This window comes from Neomonachus schauinslandi, chromosome 14, assembly GCF_002201575.2.
Source record: "Neomonachus schauinslandi chromosome 14, ASM220157v2, whole genome shotgun sequence".
Classification (NCBI taxonomy): Eukaryota; Metazoa; Chordata; class Mammalia; order Carnivora; family Phocidae; genus Neomonachus; species Neomonachus schauinslandi.
The window spans coordinates 40,088,423-40,114,982 of record NC_058416.1 but is presented as its reverse complement, the minus strand read 5'-3'; the positions used below and the strand labels follow the sequence as shown (position 1 = coordinate 40,114,982).

The 26,560-nt window shown below is 35.0% G+C and overlaps 1 protein-coding gene across 2 annotated transcripts in view; it reads right to left on the bottom strand.

Moving 5' to 3' along the window:
* Positions 1-26,560, bottom strand: part of TRAPPC8 (trafficking protein particle complex subunit 8) — an 82,322-nt gene that overhangs the window by 43,567 nt on the left and 12,195 nt on the right. Inside the window, exons 3-11 of one of the 2 annotated variants that reach the window (XM_044920855.1) lie at positions 25,187-25,276; positions 24,205-24,379; positions 20,998-21,151; positions 18,771-18,864; positions 17,436-17,695; positions 17,015-17,130; positions 15,341-15,491; positions 11,001-11,101; positions 9,660-9,765 (exon numbers count right to left, since the gene is read on the bottom strand). In XM_044920855.1, the coding sequence (XP_044776790.1) occupies positions 9,660-9,765; positions 11,001-11,101; positions 15,341-15,491; positions 17,015-17,130; positions 17,436-17,695; positions 18,771-18,864; positions 20,998-21,151; positions 24,205-24,379; positions 25,187-25,276 (1,247 nt within the window). The remainder of the gene's footprint in view (positions 1-9,659; positions 9,766-11,000; positions 11,102-15,340; positions 15,492-17,014; positions 17,131-17,435; positions 17,696-18,770; positions 18,865-20,997; positions 21,152-24,204; positions 24,380-25,186; positions 25,277-26,560) is intronic. The other variant, XM_021686086.1, reaches the window with a different exon arrangement.

Here is a 26,560-nt window from a genome sequence, read left to right as displayed (position 1 = left end):
AAAAAAAAAAAAAAAAAAAGACACTTTGCTCCTCAACATACATTTAATAGTAAGGCTGGTAATCTTTTCATATGTTTAAGGGTCTTTGTATTTTTTCTGTGAATTGCTCATTTATACTCTTTTGTGAATGGGTTTTTGTGATTATGTGGTTTGTAAGAGCCCTTTGTACACTTAATCAATATTAGGCCTTTGTCATACATTTGCAAGTAGTATTTCCCAGTTTTGACATGAAAGAGTTTATTCTTTAGTAGTCAAGCATACTAACTTTTGCCTCTATGGCTTCAAGATATTGCGTCAAACTAAGAAAGGATGTTATTCCTAGATTTAAAAAAAAAAATCCTTTCCTATATATTTTGCTATATATGTTTCATTTTTTCATATTATAACTGAATCAAGCTATTATCATCACATAGCGAGTAAGATAGGAATCCAACCCCAAACAGCTAGATGTCACAATACCATTTAGTGAATAACCTAACATTCCCTACTAATTTTAAATGACACCTAATCATATGTTATATTTAAATTCTCATTCTACTCCGTTACTCTTTCTTATCACTGTAAACAGTTTCAATTTCTGTAGCTTTATAATACATCTTAATATCTGGAACAGGCAATTACCTCTAATTACTTCTTCCATTTCAGAATTTTATTTAGGCTTTTCAATAGTATTTCACAGTCTTTAAGTGCTATAAACTTATTCCTAGTATGTACACACAAACACATGCAGTCACATACAGACATAAAGCATAAATACATATTTTTTTAATTGCCTGTGAGGCTTCATTAAGCTAGAAACCTGGAAGGGCAGCAATCCTGGACATTCAAATTAAGATAAGGAACATGCCCTAGATAACTTTGAGGATGTGTAAATGATTCTAATGTACAATCCAATTGAGACCAGCACAGTAAACCCTCAGCATTGTCAAATTTAATACTCAAGGGCTGACCAATTTAGGAGAGACCAGGAGGTCCATGGCATGTATTTTTCACTCTTGCATCCAGTATGGCAGTTGTCTGAGAAAGAACTGATCTGCTGAACTGAATGCCCTACTCCCATGACTCACTGCAACTTTGTTCTTCTGTAGTCCCTGTCTCTTAAAGTGACACCTAAAGTAGAAAATAGATTACTTTAAACCAAAAAATAGTCCTGAAAAAAAATGACAACTGCCCTCAGTGTTGATGGAAGAAAAATGAAAGAATTTCACAAGGTGATAGTTTTATCTAGAAAGCAGAGGCTTTTAATGAGTTGAAGAATAAAGTTTTATCTTAGTGGTGGTTCATACCTACAATATGACAAGTATTACATATGCTCTACAAGGAACTAAGAAAAAAAAATCTGTGATACTATTTCAACAGGAATTCCAGCCTATGAACTTTGCCCATAACCCAAGAGACAATTTTAAAAACTGCAACATTAACTTAAAATATGAGGATAAATATTGTGGGGGGGATCATCTGAGGTAGAGGATTCAATAAACGCTTCCATAAAAACACAATGGATGTGGGCACTGGTTGCACAGACTTAAATAAATCAAATCTCAAGTACGGCTTTCAGATTTTTTCCTTGTGTAACAGGTTAGTAGGAAAGGTGCTATGAGCTGATCAGTTTACCACGGGAACAGTTTCTCCCAAGGTGGAGAAACTGGTAAAAACTGTTACTACTATCCCTGATGGTAAAAACCCTGACTTACTGTGTTTAAATGCAGTAACAGACAAAGGGGCTATTAAGACCAGAATAAATATTCAACACAGAAACACAGACACAATAGGGAAAAAGCATCACATCTTAAGCACCAAATTCAGACATACCGTCCTATGTGGTGGTAACTGTGGCATGTTTTATCATTACCTGGCTTTGCTCTGTCATCCTGAGAATCCATAACAAGAATAAAATCCACTTGCCCATAAATTTGCAGTCCAAAAAATAAAGCCAAAGTACAACTCTTTCCACCCAGGCCTCACAGCTGTCTTTTCCAAAACAGTGCTAGCAAAAATCTAGGAAACCTAATTCACTAATGTGAAGAGTATATAACTCTGTTGTTCCCTATCCTCAAGACAAGTGCACTTTTCACGTATTACAAGCCTTTTTAATTAACAGAATGCACACAATAAATACAATTAGTACTTAAAATTTAACATAACTTTATGCACACTATGCCTAGTAGTCTTTGCTTTCAAAGAAATATCTGAAAGGTATAGCACAAAAAAAACCACTGGGAATGACAATTTCTGGGGAAAGGTACCACCACTCATCCCACCTCTCACCCCAAAACAATGACTATGATAAGTTTCTTCAAATTTGATGACAAAACAAATCATCCAGGTTTGAAAAGGTGAAAACAAACTTGGAAAAGAAGAAAGAATAATGACAGAAAATAACAAGGTTGTAATGCAGACAGAAGAATTTGGTCCAAATAATTTTTATTCAAGCTCCTAAAACCATAAAATTCCCTTTACATTCACCTAGACTGAAAAACAGCAACATATTCAAACCCAAGTTAAGATTATTTATGACAATACAAAACATCAACACACTCAAGAATCTATATTCAGTTCTACTAAACAGTTTATGTCTAGCAACTGTTCATATTGGCCAGTGTCCATGCAATATCAATTATTCGACATTGTTAATATCATCCCTTAACCTAATTAGTTATATCTTACAGAAACCTTTTTAGAATAATTAATGTTCAGTTCAACAAACATATGTAAATTATATACCAGGTGCCAAGGCTAGAGTCAGGCACAGAAGATAAATATGTAGAAGACAACACAATTCCCTACCCTCAAGAACTTAAATATAATTTCTAATATAATATGACAAGTCAGGTCTTACAGCATTATATGAGAGGGGAGGATAGAGACACTTAGGATAACCTGGGGTATTGCAGATGACTATCTGAAGGACATGACTGATACAAGGACTAGTAGACAAGGGAACAAAGAGGAAAAGGGCCACAGTCCAGAAGGACATTACGGACATGAACCAGGACAGCAGGAAGAGGAATTTAAAGAGGGGGGGAGGGAAGTAAATTATGTTTAAGAAATTTAAAAAAAGGGGCGCCTGGGCGGCTCAGTCATTAAGTGTCTGCCTTCGGCTCGGGTCATGATCCCAGTGTCCTGGGATCGAGCCCCGCATCGGGCTCCCTGCTCTGTGGGAAGCCTGCTTCTCCCTCTCTCACTCCCCCTGCTTGTGTTCCCTCTCTCGCTGTGTCTCTCTCTGTCAAATAAATAAATAAAATCTTAAAAAAAAAAAAAAAGAAATTAAAAAAATGGATTACTGATAGGATAGGAGACTATAGGCACATCTCAGTTTCTGCCTTGAGTAGATGAGGAACTAGTTGGTTATAACGTAATTTTAAATCATGAGCAATAAGGTAAGCAAGTTTATGATTTTAGTATAGATATGTTGTTAAGTTGCTTTGGAAGCACCCAAGTAGGTAAGTCTAAAAGGCAGCTGGCGTTACAAATCTAAAGCTCAAAGAGAAGTCAGTCAGATTTAAGAGTGAAAATCATCACTAAGAACTGATCACCCAAAAAATGTGTACAGTAAAAAGTATAGTGATCCAAGGATTAAAACCATGGGTGTAGTAACATTTAAAAGGCAAACAAAGGAAGTGTTTGATTTTGTTCTTTTGTTCTTGAGCATTCATCTAAAAAATCTGTCTTTAGCCATACTTATAAAAAAAAAATCATTACCATTCTTTACAAGCCTGGAGTCAATGCAACTTAATAATATCTGCTGTGTGTACACACACATACACACACACACACAATGGAATATTACTCAGCCATCAAAAAGAATGAAATCTTGCCATTTGCAAAAACATGGATGAAACTAGAGTGTGTTATGCTAAACGAAGTAAGTCAGTCAGAGAAAGACAAATATATGATTGCACTCATATGTGAAACTTAAGAAACAAAACATATGAACACAGGGGAAGGGAAGAAAAAATAAGATAAAAACAGAGAGGGAGGCAAACCATAAGAGACTCAACTACACAACAAACTGAGGGTTGCTGGAGGGGCGGTGGGTGGGGGGATGGGCTAAATGGGTGATGGGCATTAAGGAGGGCACTTGTTGGGATGAGCACTGGGTGTTGTATGTAAGTAATGAATCTCTAAATTCTACTCCTGAAACCAACACTACATTATATGTTAACTTGAATTTAAATTTTAAAAAGGAGGAGGAGGAGGAGGAAGAGGAGGTGGCAGCGCCGGTGGCTCTTCTGGAACTTTCCAACTACACACAGTCTTTGGGGCACCTGGGTGGCTCAGTCAGTTAAGGGTCTGACTTTTTATTTCAGCTCAGGTCATGATCTTAGGGTTGTGAGATCAGGCCCCATGTCAGGCTCCATGCTCAGTGGAGACTCTGCTTGAGATTCTCTCCCTCCCTCACTCTCTCTGCCCCTCCCCCGTGCTCTCTCGCTAAAATAAATAAATCTTTAAAAAACACACTCTTTTACCCTTGTTTAATATTAATGTATTACCTATCAAATTTTATCTATTAGATGCTTTTATTACCAATCAGATTCAAAGTAGGAAGAGGGTAAGTCAGATGCTGTAAAAGTAGCTTTGAAATTGAGCCCTAGGATACAACCCTTCCCCTTAACTACAGACCTTTGAACTTATATGGTCAGAAACATCTGACCTTAAGCCACCTGCAGCAGATGCCTGGCATGCTGACATTAAATGTTTATTCTTTGAGATTAAGGCAAATATGCAAATACTGTTGGCCAGTTTGGAGATGGGGTAGAAAGGTAATATATGCAAAATAATAAAAATAATACCTGCTTTAAACTTTCAATAGCAACTATATAAATGGACTGCTTTCTCCTCTTTTGAAATATTCATAATATAGATTATTTTGAATGCTTAAGACAATGTTTTTACAAGTTCATACTAGTGAAACTAAGATTAAAAATTCCTCAGTAATTACTCATTTTAAGTATCAATTTTATATTAGAATGATGCACATGCATGTTGCTTTAAATATTGTTATGCATAAGAAAGTAATTCCATTTACAACTGCACCAAAAAGAATAAAATACCTAGGAATAAACTTAACCAAGGAGGTGACAGAGCTGTACTCTGAAAACTATAAAACGCTGATAAAAGAAATTGAAGATGATCCTAGCCACAGCAATCAGACAACAAAAAGAAATAAAAGGCATCCAAATCGGCAAGGAAGAAGTCAAACTCTCACTCTTTGCAGATGATATGATACTTTACGTGGAAAACCCAAAAGACTCCACCCCAAAACTGCTAGAACTCATACAGGAATTCAGTAAAGTGGCAGGATATAAAATCAATGCACAGAAATCAGTGGCATTCCTATACACCAACAACAAGACAGAAGAAAGAGAAATTAAGGAGTCGATCCCATTTACAATTGCACCCAAAACCATAAGATACGTAGGAATAAATCTAACTAAAGAGGCAAAGAATCTGTACTCAGAAAACTATAAAATACTCATGAAAGAAATTGAGGAAGACACAAAGAAATGGAAAAACGTTCCATGCTCATGGATTGGAAGAACAAATATTGTGAAGATGTCAATGCTACCTACAGCAATCTACACATTCAATGCAATCCCTATCAAAATACCATCCACTTTTTTCAAAAAGATGGAACAAATAATCCTAAAATTTGTATGGAACCAGAAAAGACCCCGAATAGCCAGAGGAATGTTGAAAAAGGAAAGCAAAGCTGTCGGCATCACAATTCCGGACTTCCAGCTCTATTACAAAGCTGTCATCATCAATACAGTATGGTACTGGCACAAAAACAGACACATAGATCAATGGAACAGAATCTAGAGAGCCCAGAAATGGACCCTCAACTCTATGGTCTTCGACAAAGCAGGAAAGAATGTCCAATGGAAAAAAGAGAGTCTCTTCAACAAATGTGTTGGGAAAATTGGACAGCCACATGCAGAAGAATGAAACTGGACCATTTCCTTACGCCACACACAAAAATAGACTCCAAATGGTTGAAAGACCTAAATGTGAGACAGAGTCCATCAAAATCCTAAAGGAGAACACAGGCAGCAACCTCTTTGACCTCAGCCACAGCAACTTCTTCCTAGAAACATCGCCAAAGGCAAGGGAAGCAAGGGCAAAAATGAACTATTGGGACTTCATCGAGATAAAAAGCTTTTGCACAGCAAAAGAAACGGTCAACAAAACCAAAAGACAACTGACAGAATGGAAGAAGATATTTGCAAATGACATATCAGATAAAGGGCTAGTATCCAAAATCTATAAAGAACTTCTTAAACTCAACACCCAAAGAACAAATGATCCAATCAAGAAATGGGCAGAAGACACGAACAGACATTTTTCCAAAGAAGATATCCAAATGACCAACACACACATGAAAAAGTGCTCAACACTGCTCAGCATCAGGGAAATCCAAATCAAAACCTCAATGAGATACTACCTCACACCAGTCAGAATGGCTAAAATTAACAAGTCAGGAAACGACAGATGTTGGAGAGGATGCAGAGAAAGGGGAACCCTCCTACACTGTTGGTGGGAATGCAAGCTGGTGCAGCCACTCTGGAAAACAGTATGGAGGTTCCTCAAAAAGTTGAAAATAGAGCTACCATAAGACCCAGCAATTGCACTACTGGGTATTTACCCCAAAGATACAAATGTAGTGATCCGAAGGGGTACGTGCACCCTGATGTTTATAGCAGCAATGTCCACAATAGCCAAACTGTGGAAAGAGCCAAGATGTCCATCGACAGATGAATGGATAAAGAAGATGTGGTGTATATATATACACATATACATATATATACAATGGAATATTATGCAGCCATCAAAAGGAATGAAATCTTGCCATTTGCAACGACGTGGATGGAGCTGGAGGGTATTATGCTGAGCGAAATAAGTCAATCAGAGAAAGACATGTATCATATGACCTCACCGATATGAGGAATTCTTAATCTCAGGAAACAAACTGAGGGTTGCTGGAGTGGTGGGGGGTGGGAGGCTGGGTGATAGACATTGGGTGCTATGGTGAGCTCTGTGAACTGTGTAAGACTGTTGAATCACAGACCTGTACGTCTGAAACAAATAATACATTATATGTTAAAAAAAGAAGAAAAAGAAGAAGATAGCAGGAGGGGAAGAATGAAGGGGGGGAAATCGGAGAGGGAGACCAACCATGAGAGACTATGGGCTCTGAGAAACAAACTGAGGGTTCTAGAGGGGAAGGGGGTGGGGGATGGGGTTAGCCTGGTGATGGGTATTAAAGAAGGCACATTCTGCATGGAGTACTGGGTGTTATACGCAAACAATGAATCATGGAACACTACATCAAAAACTAATGATGTATGGTGATTAACATAATAATAAAAAAAGATTAAAAAAAAGAAATTGAAGATGACACAAATAAATGGAAAGATATTCCATGATCATGTACTGGAAGAATTACTATTATTAAAATTACCATACTTCCAAAGCAATCTACAGATTCAATACAATCCCCACCAAAATACCAACTGCATTTTTCACAGAAATAGGACAAATAATACTAAAATTTGTATGGAACCACAAAAGACCCCAAAGCAACCTTGAGAAAAAAGAACAAAGCTAGAGATATCAGAATTCCAGATTATAAGACACACTACAAAGCTCTAAAAATCAAAACAGCCTGGTACTGGCATAAAAATGAGTCACTTTGACCAATGAAACAGAGTAGACAGTCCAAAAATAAATTCATCCTTATATGATCAATCCATCTATGACAAAGGAGGCAAGAATATACAACAGGGGAAAGTCTCTTCAATAAATGGTGATGGGAAAACTGGACAACTATATGGAAAAGAATGAAACTGGATCACTTTCTTACACCATACACAAAAATAAGCTCAAGATAGATTAAGACCTAAATGTGAGACCTGATGTCATAAAAATCCTAGAAGATAATGCAGTAATTTCTCTGACATTGACCGTAGCAACATTTTTCTAGATATGTCTCCTAAGGCAAAGGAAACAAAAGCAAAAATAAACTATTGGGACTACATCAAAATAAAAAGCTTTTGCATAGTGAAAAGAAACCATCAAAACAAAAAAGGCAACCTAATGATTGGGAGAAGATACTTGCAAATGATATACCCAATAAGGGATTAATATCCAAAATATATAAAGAACTTAACAACTCAACACCAAAACATAAACAATCCCATTAAAAAGTGGGAAGAGGGGCGCCTGGGTGGCTCAGTTGGTTAAGCGACTGCCTTCGGCTCAGGTCATGATCCTGGAGTCCCGGGATCGAGTCCCGCATCGGGCTCCCTGCTCAGCGGGGAGTCTGCTTCTCCCTCTGACCCTCCTCCCTCTCATGCTCTCTGTCTTTCATTCTCTCTGTTTCAAATAAATAAATAAAATCTTTAAAAAAAAAGTGGGAAGAGGACCTGAATAGACATTTTTCCAAAGAAGACATACAGATGGCCAACAAACTCATGAAAAGACGCTCAACATTACTCATCATCAGGGAAATGCAAATCAAAACCACAATGAGATATCACCTTACACCTGTCAGAATGGCTAAAATAAAAAAGAAAAGAAATAACAAATATTGGCGAGGATGTGGAGAGAAAGGAACCCTCATGCCCTGCTGGGAATGCAAATTGTTATGGCCACTGTGGAAAACAGTATGGAAGTTCCTCTAAAAAACTAAAAATAGAAATATCATATGATCCAATAACTCCACTAGTGGGTTTTTACCCAAAGAAAATGAAACCACTGATTCAAAGAACTATATGGACCCTTATGTTTGTTGCAGCATTATTTACAATAGCCAAAATATGGAAGCAACCCAAGTGTCCACGGATAGACAAATGGATAAGAAAGATGTGGTTATATATATACAATATAACATCCACAGCCGTGAAAAAGAATGAACTCTTGCCATTTGCAACAACATATAGATGGTCCTAGAGGGTATTATACTAAGTGAAACAAGTCAGACTGAGAAAGACAAAGACCATATTACTTCATTCATATATGGAAACTTAAAAACAAATTAATTAAAAAAAAGCAGAATCAGACCTATAAATACAGAGAACAAACTGAAGGTTGCCAGAGGGAAGGGAATAAGGAAATGGACAAAACAAGTGAAGGGGAGTGGGAGATACAGGTTTCCAGTTATGGAATGAATAAGTCACAGGAATAAAAGGCAGCATAAGGAATATACTCAATGATGCTATAATACTGTTGTATGTGACAGATAGTAACTACACCTGTAGTGAGCAGAACCTAAAGTATAGAGAAGTTGAATCACTATGTTGTACGTTTGAAACTAATGTAACATTGTATGTCAACTATACTCAAAGTAAAAAATTAAAAAACAAAAAAAGATCCTAAATAAATCAATATTGCTATGCATAAGTCAAAATCTAATTCATAAAAGATGTACATGTTGGTAGTTAATAATGTAGACTTAAAATATAGAAATAAAATAAATTCATAAAATATTTTTAAAATACATTTAAAATTAATTCAACAAATAAGTAGCCATATTGTAAACTCCCAAAAAGAAATTTCCCTCTACTTTCATGTTTTGCATACCCTCTCAAAAAAAAGAAACATTTTTTAAAATTTATGAAACGTTACTGAAGTAAATAAATACTACACATTTTCAGTACCTCACTAGTCAACCGTATTAGAAGAGCTGCAGCCTCTGAATATTTGCTTTGGCTTTTTAAGATTTCAGCACTAAGCAATACACATCTCTCAGCCAATACCATATTCCTAAAGAAAAAAAAGACAAGAAAAATATAATTAGCACTACAGTAATACCTTGTTACATCACAATAACTATGTGTTCTCACAGAGGGCTATATCTGCTGCCAGAATCTCTAAATACATTCTAGAATAGATTGTAAAGTTTAAGAGGTGGGATCCAAAACTGGCTCCACCACTTATTAGCTGTGGCCCTAAGGCAAGTTAAACTCTTTAAGTTTCATTCTCCTCATCTGTATTTCACAGATTTGTTATGAAGATTCAATGAGTGTGTAAATTATTTTGGCATAGTGGCAAATGCCGGGCACACAAAAAAATGTTAATGATTATTAGTGCTGTGTTGTAAACGCACTGCTTTACTACTATCACTACTCCTTAAATAATATTATAAGAGACGGAATTACCTCTATATCTGTCTTCCAACCCATTCATTCTACATAGAACAGTCAGATCAATCTTTCTGAAAAATAACTTATTATGTTATTTTACAGAAATATTCAAGAACTCTCCATTTGCAACTACATAAATTTTAACTACAGCTTAACAATAACAATGATAAATGAGAATGAAGGCTCCCCACACCAATACCTTTCAAAACACCTTTTCATATACATCCTCTAACCTAGCCAGGACTCTATTCCCTTTCACCAGTGATGACGCATCCAAAACAATATTTCTGCCAATCACAATTCCTGAAATGTCTTCATGGCTGTCAAATCCCAACCACCTTTCTTTCAGATCCATTCCTCAAAAATCCTATGAAACCTCTCTGACCACTTTCTGGATCAGTTCAGTCTCCTCACAGGTGGCAAGTTCTAACTCCTATGGAGTTCTGACAGAGCTCATTATGTGTACAAAACACTTCTCATTTTCTTCCCTGGACTATTATTTAACTCTTTGTGTTCTGCCTATTTAACAAGAAAAGTTCAGAATGGCTAACCCCTGGCTTAAGAGTAGTTTAGGTTAGAAATGTCCCCACAATAAAACCACCCTCACTGTAACATGTAATCTCAACATTACATATAACAAATTCCTAACCACAAATCCAAACAAAATAGGAAGAGAAAGGATGTAATAAAACACTAGTTTTAAAAAATCACCTCATCTTGTCTGAGTATATTAACTTGATTCGGGAGCTTGTTTAAATTTAAAGCATGAAAAACAAAGAATCATTTATACCTAATAACAATATTAGTGTTAAATTTACCTCTAAATGGATAGAACATAAACATTTAGTCACCTACTTGCAGATATCCCTATATGTCTGGATTGCTGTATCCATGTAATGCGCAGGGTATGGCCTAGGTGCTCCTGGTTGAAGAAAAGCGGACACTGCTGCCATTTCCTAAAGAAAAAGATATTATTTATACTACTTCAAAAGGAGAAATATTTACTATTAAGCATTTGGAAGCCTACAAATTGGACTGAAGTTTGTTGGAGCTTTTTATGTATGCACATGTATAAATTTCATGGATTAATGCAGACTTGAAAAATATATTTATATGCTTTTAGTTTTTAAATTCTCTAGTCAAATACCAAAGTCTGTCATTCAGTATTTAAATAAGATTTTTCAAGAAGACCTGATAAACACATTGAGTTATGGTATATACAACTACAAGGTGTACCTAGTTTAAGATTCTGCTACCACCTCCTCCCTATTCTTCCTTATCCCTCAATGAGTAAACAGACTGATGATAGGACCATACAGAGAGAGAGAAGGTAAAGTACATCTCTTTCTAATTACTAGCATGATAGCAGAGCTCACAACTTGCACCATATATATTTTAGCTACTTACACACTCTATATCCTATACCATACAAAAGGCACAAAAGACCATTTCTTAGATCTATATTACTGTCAATTTTCTAGGACTTTTTATTTCACTTTTAAAAGCCATTCTGTTGTTGACGTCTATGCTTTTAGTTAATAACGCAAATAATACACAATGGTGCTAAGGAATTTAGAAATGAAGACTAAATTACGGGGTTTTGGCCTTCGTTACACTACTATGTCCTCTTATAGACTAAGTTTCAATAAAAATTTAACTAGAAATAAATGAAACTTTCAGAAATTGGGGGGGGGAAAACTGTTAACGCCAATCCACTTTTAGAATGAATAAATGTATTTCTCTACAACATTTTTTTAAATAGAAAAAACCAAATAATTATCTAAAAATTGGGAGAATGATTAAAACCTTTAACCCGACAGACTATAGGTTCCATGATAATATAAACTGTATCTGTTTCAGAATGCATTTCTACCCTTGGTGTCCAGTAGTATTTGTTCCAAAATTTAATGAATAAGCTGAATGAAAATATATTATATCCATGTGACAAAATATAGTACAGCTCTGAAGCATGTTTTACCTACTTTATAATTTAACTAATATACATAATGAATATACATATGCTTCTATTATACAAAAAAGCAAATACGTATTGAATATATGGTAGAATGCTATGTTGTACAGAAACACATATTTACTATATACAAATTATATATATTATATATCAATACATTCATGAAAGGGTACTAAGAAAAAATCGTAGAAGAAAAAAATATGCCCCCAAATTCTAAGTTATGTTCTAACTTAATTCTGCAAGAAATATTAAATCAATATACATCAAACAAAACTGACATAATTTCTACAGATCTAGTGAGAACATTCAAAATGATCACCTGAAGTTACCATGTGATGTTCAATAATCCATTAAATCATGTCTCATAGTCTTTGATGTGGATTAATACTTTTTACAAAGATTTTCATCAAGGAGTGATCTACTTAGCCTTCAGTTAGTTAAGGTAGTTATGACAGATTAAACTACAAAAAAAAAACAAAAACCCAATATTTCCTTAAGAATTCCTATTACTGGGGCACCTGGGTGGTTCAGTCGGTTAAGTGTCTAACTCTTGATTTTGGCTCAGGTCATGATCTCAGGGTTGTGAGATCAAGTTCTGTGCTCAGCGTGGAGTCTATTTAAGATGCTCTCTCTCCGTCTCCCTCTCCTCTTCCCCCCCTCACTTGCACATGCATGCACGCTCCCCCTCTTTAAAAAAAAAGGTCCTAGGGGCGCCTGGGTGGCTCAGTCGTTAAGCGTCTGCCTTCGGCTCAGGTTGTGATCCCGGGGTCCTGGGATCGAGCCCCGCATCAGGCTCCCTGCTCTGCGGGAAGCCTGCTTCTCCCTCTCCCACTCCCCCTGCTTGTGTTCCCTCTCTCGCTGTCTCTCTCTGTCAAATAAATAAATAAAATCTTAAAAAAAAAAAGTTCCTATTACTAGTTTTGCTATGATATTTAACTTAAAGTTACCATAACTAAATATCTTCAATTTTTAGCTAAAAAGGCAGGCAGTATGGTCTGTTCTACTATGATACATTCTGACCTTATCAATTAGCTAATACGTGAATGGTAAATAGGAAAGTGGTAGCAGTACAAATAAAATTTGTGTTCATTTATAAACAATTTTTCTTAGACAAGGGGATCAAAAATAGCAAATATAAAATTATAACCTTTGGCAGGAAAGGAATAAGCCCTGACCTCAGCTGTTGCACAGGCAGGAGCTCTTTTCATCTGTATTTTAAGAAAACAGAAAATGACCACCTACACTTCGGTGCACACAGATCCTCTCTCCAGAGAAGTACACGCCCAGTGTACTTGCACAGTTCTTGGCTCAAGGCAGCTGCACTTCCCTCCATGTTCTACTTTATGGCATGTCCAACTGGTTAGGCTACTCTCCTCCACCTCTACTTCCAGCTAGTATTTACATGTTGGTTTTGTGTATGTTTTTTATTCCTTGAGGTAACTTCTAGCCATGCTGGAGTAGCCTGACTACATTACATAGATCACCTCGCAAGGAACAAACACATTTTATGTTTTTGTTTGTAGTCTGGTTTCAAAGATACATATACAGGTTTTAAGAACTGTCCCAACCTTATTTTTCTCCAAAGCCTGTTATTTTTAGGGCAGTTTTTATAGACTACAAGAATTTTCAGGTATTCATATATTATGTTATAGGAGATATGACTTTATTTTCCAGGGCGAAACTATTTTCTCTCATATAGTTGCTACTAATACCTCTACCTAAATGATTTAAATATGGTATTTAACAGATTGTAGATAAAAATGAAAAAGTTTACATACCATAAAACCACAGAAATCTTTTGCCCTACCTTTATAAAATTCTACCTATATACAAATATTCAATTAGCAGTTATATAATGTACATGTTATAAATTCATACCTATGTTGTAAAGTATTTATGAAATAACATTAAGTATTTATGATTTCATATTCATACAGTCATTATTTTAGATGAGATTACAGAATGTCTAGCCAAGGACAAATCATATAAGTTTTTAAGCACTTCAACTCATAAAGATTTCAGTTCCTGAACAAGGTTTTCAAAAGTTAGCAGACGTGTTTCATTAAAAATATTACAGAAATAAAAAGAAAAATATAATTTTGCTATTTTAGCTTTACATTAAGTTACCTATTTTAGTTTTATACATACATAATATTAAAACAAATGCAAAATAAATGGCAATTATTAAACGAGTGTCTACATGATAATTTCCAATGAAATATTTATTCTTATACATTTTTGTTCTTCACACTTTTGTTTACAAGCTTATATATTTTTAAAGTGATTATGTAGAAAGGAACAGTGTTAATTTTACTCTTTTCTACACACAGAAAGCAGATTATGCATTTATGTATGACAACTTTTAAAAAATATGTTATAAGGCAAACAAGTATAGAAAATTCTTTCTGGGGGCACCTGGGTGACTCAGTCGGTTAAGCATCTAACTCTTGAATATCGGCTCAGGTCATGATCTCAGGGTCATGAGATGGTGCCCCACATCGGGCTCCCTGCTGGGCATGGAACCTGCTTAAGATTCTCTTTCCCCCTCTTCCCTCTACCCTCCCCCCCACTCTACCCCCCCCCCCCACCCATTTTCGCTCTCTAAAAAAAAAAAAAATACTGCCACACCAAGGTTTACATATCAATTATAAAAACTAACATAGTTGATGCTTACAGTTCTTTATATACAGAGCAGTGTGCTAGACACAGCACAGGCCTTATACCTTATCTAACCTTATGCCATTAGGATTCACATTTAACAGGCAAAAAAATTGAGGCTTAGGGATGTTCAATATTTGCCTCAGATGACAGTCTGTCTCACACCAAAGTACATGTTCTTAACTGATATATATAGTCATACGTCAAAAAAAAAAAAAGCATTTAAGCAATTTTAAAAGATTTTTCAATAGGTCTAAAAGCATCTGCTAAAAAAAAAAGTTACACTCAATATAATAACTGAAATTCAAATTAAATTTTGCATACACAAAAATTAGAATGTACTAGCCAAAACTAAGACATCAACTCTCATATATGATATACTTAAATATACTAGTTTGAGGAAAATCCATCATTCAGCATAAACTAATTCAAAACCTATAAAGCATTATATCCTCTTTGAGTACAACTTCATCCCTAGGTATTTTGCTTGCCATTTCATAAACAGAAATTTCTAAATCATTTATGATAACAGAAGTAAGAAATTATAGTATTATAGAATACCAACCAAGGCACCAGCTGCATAAAGCATTGCTTGATCATTAAGAAAATCTTTCTTTGCAGTATGATAGCAGCTATAAGCCAAATCATAATGCTGCACCAAAAAGCATAAGTCAGCCATTTTTCGGATTTGAAGCTCTGGTGCTTCTGGTGGATACCTGTAAATATAAAATAAATTTAAAAAATAATTTGTAATTTATGACCCCTAAACCATTAAATATTATAAAATGTCTAACAAGCTGTTCAACTGTCTAAAACATTAGGAAAACGAATCTGGTCTTATAAGAATTCTATCTCCTAAAGAAGATGGGGTATATATATACAATGGAATATTATGCAGCCATCAAAGGGAATGAGATCTTGCCATTTGCAACGACGTGGATGGAACTGGAGGGTATTATGTTGAGCGAAATAAGTCAAACAGAGAAAGACATGTATCATATGACCTCACTGATATGAGGAATTCTTAATCACAGGAAACAGAGGGTTGCTGGAGTGGGGGGTGGGGTGGGAGGGATGGGGTGACTGGGTGATAGACACTGGGGAGGGTATGTGCTCTGGTAAGCACTGTGAATTGTGCAAGACTATCGAATCTCAGATCTGTACCTCTGAAACAAATAATGCAATATATGTTAAGAAAAAAAAAAGAAGAGGAAGGTAGCAGGAGGGGAAGAATGAAGGGGGGGAAATCGGAGGGGTAGATGAACCATGAGAGACGATGGACTCTGAAAAACAAACTGAGGGTTCTAGAGGGGAGGGGGGGTGGGAGGATGGGTTAGCCCGGTGATGGGTATTGAGGAGGGCACGTTCTGCATGGAGCACTGGGTGTTATGCACAAACAATGAATCATGGAACACTACATCTAAAACTAATGATGTAATGTATGGGGATTAACATAACAATAAAAAATAAAGGGGCGCCTGGGTGGCTCAGTTGGTTAAGCGACTGCCTTCGGCTCAGGTCATGATCCTGGAGTCCCGGGATCGAGTCCCGCATCGGGCTCCCTGCTCGGCAGGGAGTCTGCTTCTCCCTCTGACCCTCCTCCCTCTCATGCTCTCTGTCTCTCATTCTCTCTGTCTCAAATAAATAAATAAAATCTTTAAAGAAAAAAAGAAAAAAAAAAAAGAATTCTATCTCCAACGAGAGACTGTCATTTCTCAGAGATATTTGGAAACAATTATATTTATATAATTTATAGCCCTATACTGAGAACTTCTCAACAGCAGGCAAGCATTTTCTCCATAGTCAAATTATGAAGCAAATGGTTAATTTTGGTGACTAACTTTATATATAACCAAGAAAAACATAAAAACCCAAAATGAATTTTATTTTCCCTTAAAATAAGATTTTATATTAATGAAAACTGTCTAAATGTATGCCATGACTCCGAATCACTAGACCATATTTTAATTTAGATGAGTTATTAATGGATTAATCTAACCCCATCTTTTTACAAATAGGGAAAGAAACCCAAAGTAAGGGACCTTCCCAGTTCTTATTTATTTTTAGATATCTACCTAATGGTTTAAAAAAACTTTTTACTATAATGTTCTTATCTACTTCAGTTTTAACCAATATGAAACTAAAAATCTAAAAACATAATCATTTTTTGCCGGACATCACAGAGTCAAACACCAGGCAGAGTTAAACACAGAAAAAACAAAAACAATATTTTACTCACAGCAATCCAGATGTATTTTTCAGCTCGTTAATGCTTTTTTCTGGAACTTTACTGCCACTAAACCATTTTTTAGTTGCAGAAAATAGAGATCGACTTAAACCTTTTCTTGATATTAGCTACCAAAAAAGATTATTACAAATATGAGAATTTAAGTTTACTTTTACATACAAAAGAATTCTAAATAACTAAAAAGCTTTAAAAGTGAGCAAATATTCATTTTAACAACATCAATTTAAAGAAAATTGTTCAACATGCTAGCAAAATCCCTAATGTAAATGAATAGGTACCTTCCAGGATGAAACAAAATTTCATCACTAACAGTGACACCAATAAATCCTAGTAAATACCTTACACTACTATATTCCCAAGTTAACTCTTCGCTGAAATTTTAAAAATACTAATCTGAACAATTAAAGCTTACCTGATCATTTAATTGCCGAATTGTTTTCTCTATATGGGGCAAAAGGCCCCGAAACGTGAACTCTTGTATAAACTGTCGAATTCTATCATGATCAGTAAGAGTTAAACATGCACCATGAATAATTCCAGTATTTGCTTTCTTTGTTTCATGTAATGATGAAGCAGATTTTACATGATCTGGGCCATCAATGCTGTTAGAAGGGTCACTGGATGAGTCCAACTGAAGTGGGTGAGCTCTAAAGTTATTTGGTAAGCCATCTACTGAAAAACAGATCTTTCTTTTACTCTCAGAATGCAACAGAAAATTGTGATATTACTACCATACTGCTAAAGAAAAAAAAGAACAATGTTGGAACACTTTATCTTTCTGTATATAAGTCTAAGATACAATAACATTAACATTTTCCCTCCTAAAATTATAGAACTTGGGTTAATAGTTGTTACACATAATAGAAATTTAAAGATTCATGTAAATAAAAGAAAAATACAGTGTTAAAATAATAGAGTCATTTTAAAATAACACAGCTAATAAAAATTTTTAACAAATTTTAGAGCTGTCACTATCAAAACTGTATTTAAAATACAGAAATAAAGCTCTCAAAATCATGTCAACTTTGGGAATAATTAATGCTGCACACAGTATCTTCCCCCTTGCTTTCTACAAATTATTTAAAAGAAATATGAGGGGCGCCTGGGTGGCTCAGTCGTTAAGCGTCTGCCTTCGGCTCAGGTCATGATCCCAGGGTCCTGGGATCGAGCCCCGCATCAGGCTCCCTGCTCAGCAGGAAGCCTGCTTCTCCCTCTCCCACTCCCCCTGCTCGTGTTCCCTCTCTCGCTATGTCTCTGTCAAATAAATAAATAAAATCTTTAAAAAAATAAAAAATAAAAATAAATTAAAAAATAAAAGAAATATGTTATATTACTCTTACAAATTTTTATTTATTTTTTTATTTTTTTTTAAGATTTTATTTATTTATTTGAGAGAAAGAATGAGATAGAGAGAAAGCATGAGAGGGGGGAGGGTCAGAAGGAGAAGCGGACTCCCTGCTGAGCAGGGAGCCTGATGCGGGACTCGATCCCAGGACTCCAGGATCATGACCTGAGCCGAAGGCAGTCGCTTAACCAACTGAGCCACCCAGGCGCCCTCTTACAAATTTTTAAATGTCAAAAAAAGTCAAACTCAAATGATCCAAAAAATTCTTCAAAGGAAAAGCTAATTTGCTCATTTTTTTTATTATGAAAATTTCCCTCATCTTTTATCTGTAAGGATTAGCATGCTTTGAGAACAGTGCGTATTTCCAATCAAAAGAGAAACTTAGAGAAAGTATATCAAGACCTTTGACTTCGTTATCTAATCCATCCAATGAAAGCAAGTTACTATCAGAACTCTTATTTGAAGTTACAGTACAAGGGCCATCTTCATATGATTCCTATCAAAATAAAATAAAAAAGTATTAGCAGTTATAGTTAATTAATCATGTTTAAGATACCACCAAATCCATCAACAACTTCTGCTAACTGTAAGCCTCATTTATTTGTTTTAGCAAGACACTCTTTCCAGTCCTCCAAATTCTTAACTTCTTCCATCTATCTTATCATTCCAATCCACACCTCCTATATTCCTAACTTCCTTTTCACATTCAATCTACTACCCTAATTCTTCTGACTTCAAATGATCTCTATTTCAGTTTTCCCGTTTACATATGGTAAGTACATGCCCAAACTAATACCTGTACAAGTGTCTGAAGTAAATAAATGCGAAGAGAGATGGACTACTAGTCAGGAAGGGGAAAATAAGAGGGATGGTATGGAATCTCCTGGGTCATGGATACAGTGTTAATAGGCTGGAGTAATTCTGAATACATCATAGTGTGTTAAAATATCCAAAGCGATATTTGTACAAAGGCGCTGGTTTCTCAGTCAACAAAAAAACTTAAAATAAAAATACCCAGCTGACGAAAAATAAATAAATAAATAAATAAATAAATACCCAGACTACTCTGTGAGAGTAGTAAATCTGAGGTACTATTCTGAGTGTCTTGCTTTCAGAGAAATATATAAGCTGGAACTTAACAGGATAAAAGTGATTAGGACAAGAAACAGTCTGAAACCACCATTCAAGAAAGAGTTGAAAAAACTAGGTATAGTTAGCCTAGAAAAAATATAAAAGAGGACATGGGAACTATATTTTGAAAGTTGACTAAATGAAAAACTGGTCCCAAAGGACCAATGAGTACAAGCAAAGGGAGATGATTTTTGGTTGATCCTCCAGCTGTTCAGACATGGAACAGGTCACTTAAGAGAGTGAGTACTAGATGAGGTTATTCATTAGGTAAAGGAAATTAAAAGTATTAGATTAGGGGGTTAGATTTGATAAGCTTTAAAACTATCCTCCAATCCCAGGCTTCTAGCTGTAGAATTTCTGATACTTCTGTCTTCTGTTAAAAGTTCTCAAATTGGACAATCTGACTTATGCTTCCCTTCCTTAGGATGACTGGACTCTAAATTCCTTTTTTCAATATTGTTCCTATTCTGAGTGTGGCCTGGAAAGACCATATTTTAAAATAAAACTCCTTCCTATTCAACTGGTTCTTTTTTTCCTCACTTTCCCCCAGCATTATCTTAAAGTAAATATCAGCATAGCACTATATCTGGATCAAAAATTCCATATGTAAAATAGAAAAATAAGGCAAATAAACAGATTATTAAACAATATTTATATTAGGACATCCAAAATTACATAAACTATAATTGATATTTTAAAAAATATCACAAAGTACACATGTAGTTTAAATGTACAAAATACAAATACATTTTCCATTTACTTACGAAATCCCCCTTCTATACAGAAAACAGTCAACTCTTGATTATCTGAACTAAGCATGGGAAATTGGCACCTGACTACTACCAAGTGGCATACAATTCTATCTAAAAAGTTTGACAGACCATGAAAACTTATACCTACCCACTTCAACCCATAGACAACAATTAACATTAGTCTAGAATTCTAGATTAAGAAAGGAGCAAATTAGGAAGAAACAACACTTCCTGAAAATTCAGAAGGAAAGGAAATCAAAGGAAAGTTAGGGAAAAAAGCCCACCCACCTAAAAAGTATGAGCTCCAAAAGGTGGCCATAAGAACAGCATGTTGAAAATGAAGGAAGGCAACCCCAGAGCATGTGGATAATAAAGAATTGACTGTAAGCATTCATAAGGAATTAAATGTACAAGTAAAAAATTCTATTCGCTACATGTCTAGCCAATCTAATTCAATTCTTAGGTAATTTACTTTTCATCTTTTAAGAAAAGATCAAGTAACACTGATGTTATATACCTGAAAGGAGTACGCATAAGGGATTACGTATTAGTTAAAACAGTGTTAAACCATTGAATTAAGAGCTCACATGCTGATGGATCAGAACTAGCCAGATTCCACAAAATAAATATTAACAATTCTACTAGTTAGATGAAGACATAAAAAAAAATTCTACAGTGATATCATTATGTCATAAAACTGAAATACAGCTTTTGTGGTTTGCTTCATTGTTGTTTTTTACATATACCTGGTTTTGAATACTATTTTTCTGGAGATACTGACTCCAAGGATCTGGTATCTGTTCATCTGATGCTCGATTAGATGTTCGAGAATTAATTTTAAGTAAATAGCAACCCTGAGTTCCATATTTCTGTTTCATTTCTTCATAAATTGATTCAGCTCTAAAATAAAAAATGGAAAAAAAGTTTGTAGTAAATGGAGAGCATACCTGAAGCAATAATAGATAGTAAAATAATGTAAAATAATACCCAAAAAAGGCAGAACAGAAAATCAGAGATAAAGTAGTAAAAAAATTAAAACAAAGATCATGATCCTAACTGAAATTTAGCTAGCTTGGATATCACCTTAAAACAGAGCTACCAAGGGCGCCTGGGTGGCTCATTGGTTAAGCAACTGCCTTTGGCTCAAGTCATGATCCTGGAGTCCTGGGATCGAGTCCCTCATAGGGAGTCTGCTTCTCCCTCTGACCCTCCCTGCTCTTGTGCTCTCTCTCATTCTCTCTCTCTCTCAAATAAATAAAATCTTTAAAAAAAAAAAAAAAAAAAAAACAGAGTTACCAAAATGTGCTTCATGGAATAAAATTTTGCAAGATACTCCTACATTATTCAAAGAGAGGGTACTGGTGGTCAAACTAGTTGGAGAACCACAGTAAACAAAGCCAGGAGACCACGTCCAAGCCTTCCATTTGCAAATAATGTCCGCTGTGAATTTCCAAAGAATGGCTACAAACTTATAGATCAGGAACTCTTTCAACTATGACAACCAGGCTTTGGGAAGTAAACTTTTGGAAATTCCATCTTAAATAACAAACATTCATAAAAAAAAAAGTAAGGGCTAAACAGAAAAGTACAGTACCCCAAAACTTCAAAAACATCTTTCACTGCCACAGTTTACCCTTCCCTTGTCTTCAAAGGGACACAGTTCAAAGGAAGAAAAAGAGAGAAAACTGAAAAGCAGCCAAGGTTTTATTGCATAAAATCCACCCTTTTTTCTTGCAAAATTTATAATAGCCAGATCCATGAGTTACATCTCAGATGCAACAAAAAGCATTTTTATTTCCATACTTTAACTAACTAAACTACGCTAGTTGGTAGGTAAAAAGATAATTCAAGTGATAAGACAGCCTAAGAACCAAACATCATATTCTGATGAAAATGACATTTTAGTACATAGAGCTAACCTAATTTAAACAGTATCTTTTTAGTTAATTAGCCACCTAGTGCAAAAAAAAAAAAAAAAACCCAAACCCAGAAATCTTATATCGTATTCAAATGTAAAAAATAGTACCACACAAACAGCAGGCGTGACAAACTATTAATTCATATTTATACACTATAAAATTAAGACTGGATAAATAGGGGCGCCTGGGTGGCTCAGTCGTTGGGCATCTGCCTTCAGCTCAGGTCATGATCCCAGGGTCCTGGGATCGAGCCCCGCATCGGGCTCCCTGCTCAGCAGGAAGCCTGCTTCTCCCTCTCCCATTCCCCCCGCTTATGTTCCCTCTCTCACTGTGTCTCTCTCTATCAAATAAATAAATAAAATGTTAAAAAAAAAAAACTGGATAAATAAAAGTTATAAATTTGTATAAACAGATACAAGTATGTGTATATATGTATATACACTTAAGTACAATAAACTGCTCACTTTACCAATGATACTGCTAAACATACTAACAACTGATCTAATACCTGAATTACTTAAATATCCCAGTTACAAATATCCAGTATGAAAGATATATACCATATTCAACTGATAGAAATTAATTTTAATAACCAGTTCAAATTATTTCTATTTATACGGTATACCTTATCCACAGGCTACAGACTATTTATGATTTCAAAAAAATCCCAACTAATAATTATTCCTCAGAAAAATTTTTTCGTTATATAGGAAAATTTATGGGGTGCCTGGCTGGTTCAGTAGAGCAGGCAACTTTTTTTTTTTTTTTTAAGATTTTATTTATTTATTTGACAGAGAGAGAGCACAAGCAGAGGGAGCAGCAGAGCGAGGAGGGAGAAGCAGGCTCCTCACTGAGCAGGGAGCCTGATGCGGGGCTCAATCCCAGGACCCTGGGATCATGACCTGAGTGTAAGGCAGATGCTTAACCGACTGAGCCACCCAGGTGCCCCAGAGCATGGGACTCTTGATCTCAGGGTTGTAAGTTCAAGCCCCACACTGGATGTAGAGATTACTTAAAAATAAAATCTTTAGGGGCGCCTGGGTGGCTCAGTCGTTAAGCGTCTGCCTTCGGCTCAGATCATGATCCCAGGGTCCTAGGATCGAGCCCTGCATCGGGCTCCCTGCTCCGCGGGAAGCCTGCTTCTCCCTCTCCCACTCCCCCTGCTTGTGTTCCCTCTTTCACTGTGTCTCTCTCTGTCAAATAAATAAAATCTTTAAAAATAAATAAATAAATAAAATCTTTAAAAAATAAAAATAAAATACAAAAAATAAAAAGAAAGGAATATTTATTTAAAAGATAAATAATTATGTGCTCAGAACAATGGCAAGAAACAATTATTTGACTGCATTTCCTAAATGGCATTGAGAAATCACAGTGACAGTTTGAAACAAAAAATTAATTTGATCCACATCTTGAATCAAAAGTCAAAATAAACTCCAAAACCATAAAAATAAAACTGCATTTTATGTTTTCTTATTTTTCAAGACTTATTTTTAAAGATAAGTTAATCATTTGTTCCAAAGATAAAAGGACTATGGCAACTCACTAATAATGACTATTAAAGGGCACATTAAGAAAGAAATGTCTCGATGTTTCTGAGACTGTGAAAATATCACGGCTAAAAATATAAAGTGACAAGAGGGTGAAGAGTGAAAAAAGAGTGTCTTTAAAAAACAGTCAAGAAGTGAAAAGTAAGAGAAAATCTGGGAAGGAGAAAAGAAAAACATTGGAAATAATTTAAAGTAAGAAATAACAGATAAGACCTATAGGTGTAAAATGGCAGGCACTTTTGTACAAACATTGTAGTAACAGAGATATATAGTGAAAGGGAAGTTTGGATATGCACATGAAATCTAACATAAAATGACTCTGTTGTCAAATATAACTCTGGAATAAAAGATATAGTTAAATGTTTTATTAATAAGCTTTTACTTTCTTAGATAAAAAATACATCTAAAATTTAAACAAGCCATGTCCAAACTAATGTTTAGTCATTTAACAGGGAAAGTTTTAAATTAAAAAAATAAAGCTTACCTCTGTTCATCTCCTGCACTTACATCATGTAAAAGTACATAATATTTAAGGGTATTTGGTATAAACCACTTGGGGTAGGAATAGTCACTGTTGTGCTGAATTCGATGCTGTTCTTGTGATAACTTTGAAAACTGTTCCACAGGTTCAGCTTCACTAGATGATGCTACCAACATACCTTATAAACCATATTAAGGTAATTATCACTTAATTAAGGTAATTATCACTTATCCTTAATAGGATATTTATCCTATTAAAATAAAACTTTATTTTTCAAGCTAAAAAAAGTCTGATTTCATAGATTTTCACTGCAAACACAAAATAATTCCTCCAACATTTCCAAATAATTCAAGGTTTTAAATCTTAGTTTTTTGTTAACAATTTTTTAGGTCATTTACATATATAAGGGAATCCATGAACATAAAAATAAACAGTATCAAAATTATACATCAACATCCTCAACAACTCTGCTGAATCCTGTTCCTCCCCCAATCCATCTCACTGCAATTTCCTATCTATCCTACCTCTTAACTTCTCTCTGCAACTTCATTAAGAAAACTAAAAAGCCATAATGGTCAGAAGAGGTTAACAGCTATAAAACAGGTTACTAAAAAAATGGAAAACTATCTTTAAATATGAGTTTCTGCATAAGCAATTAATTTTGAGGCAATCAGCAAAAGCAGTTAACACTGACAGTTTACCTTTCCTCTTTGTAAAATGGCTTAGAAACTTATTAAATGTGTAATATTTGAGCTGGAGAAAAGTATTCTTACTTTGTACTAAAAAATTAACTTCTTGCAACCAGTCTTGTATCTAGAGTGCCATTTAACAAAACAACAATGACAAAATCTTGAAGCATCATCAATAAAAAATAATTTCTCCATTCTCCATATCCTCTCAATAATTTTGCCTTCATAGAACTATTTCTGAGATTGATAACTTCCAAAACATTTCATTTTAAGAAAACGCAAAGGTCAAAGGATACAGGCTAAATAGTGGTTCAGAAATTCATGATCTGATGCTGGCATCGACTGAAGAAAGGTCTCTCTATAAGACTCAAACCATGGAGTAGTAGCTAAAATAAAATAGTTAAAATTCTCAATCTACAACAGACAATATTTTAAGTCCATACTCGTAAAAGGTGTGAAAGATAATTCCCAGCAGTAAATAAGTACTTTTCACTTGTACTTAAAGATAAAAATTTTTCACCTCTTCTTTAAGATTTCACCTCTTCTTTAAGGTTTACATATATACATATTTGCAAAAATAAAACTGACTTATTCCTAAACCTGTACAATGATCCCAGAACCTACTTACCTATTCATCCGTTAAATATTACCTATATGAGTAAAAAGATTCTAGAACTAAAGTTTTGTGCCTCTGCCACTAGTCACGTTGTCACAAGTGGCTCTTCTTCATAAATATCATTTCAAAGCAATGTCTTCTCAACCAAGAGTGATTTTGACCCCCAGGAAATATCTGACAATGTCTAGAGATATTTTGGGTTGTCACAACTAGGGATGGAGACAGGTGCTACTGGCTTCTAGGGAAATACATCAGAAATGATGCAAAACATCCTACAATGAAAAGACCAAGACAGCTCCCCACAAAAAAGAATTATTTGGTTCAGAATGTCAATAGAGGTTAAGATTGACAACCTCTACCTTACAATTTGATTACTTGAGTATAATAACAAAACCTCTTTAAATGAAATTTCAAACTATACTTACCTTATATAATCAAATATAAAGAGGTGTATTTTCACTTTTTAATAAATGTATATAATGCAATCCTTAAAATGTCAAACCTCTCTTGTTCCATGCTAAGCATTCTACAATTTTTTTTTTTAAACTTACTTAAAGTTAAGTCATTAGACTGGTCATTTCACAAGGTTTAAAAAGATTATCTAAATCAATTTTACTAAAAGACACTCCATTCCGGGCCCCTGGGTGGCTCAGTCATTAAGCGTCTGCCTTCAGCTCAGGTCATGGTCCCAGGGTCCTGGGATCAAGCCCCGCATCGGGCTCCCTGCTCGGCGGAAAGCCTACTTCTCCCTCTCCCACTCCCCCTGCTTGTGTTCCCTCTCTCGCTATGTCTCTCTCTGTCAAATAAATAAATAAAACCTTCAAAAAATAAACAAATAAAGACACTCCATTCCCAGCTATTTATGCTGATTACCAAACCTTTCATCTTAATCATTGAAAACAGCAAATATGCTTTGTTCACATTATAATACTACATTAACCAACTGGAAGGTAAAGGGGAAAAAGAACCATTCATCTTGACCAAATAGTAATATCTAACCTGGTGCCATATATATATATATATATATATATATATATATATATATATATATATA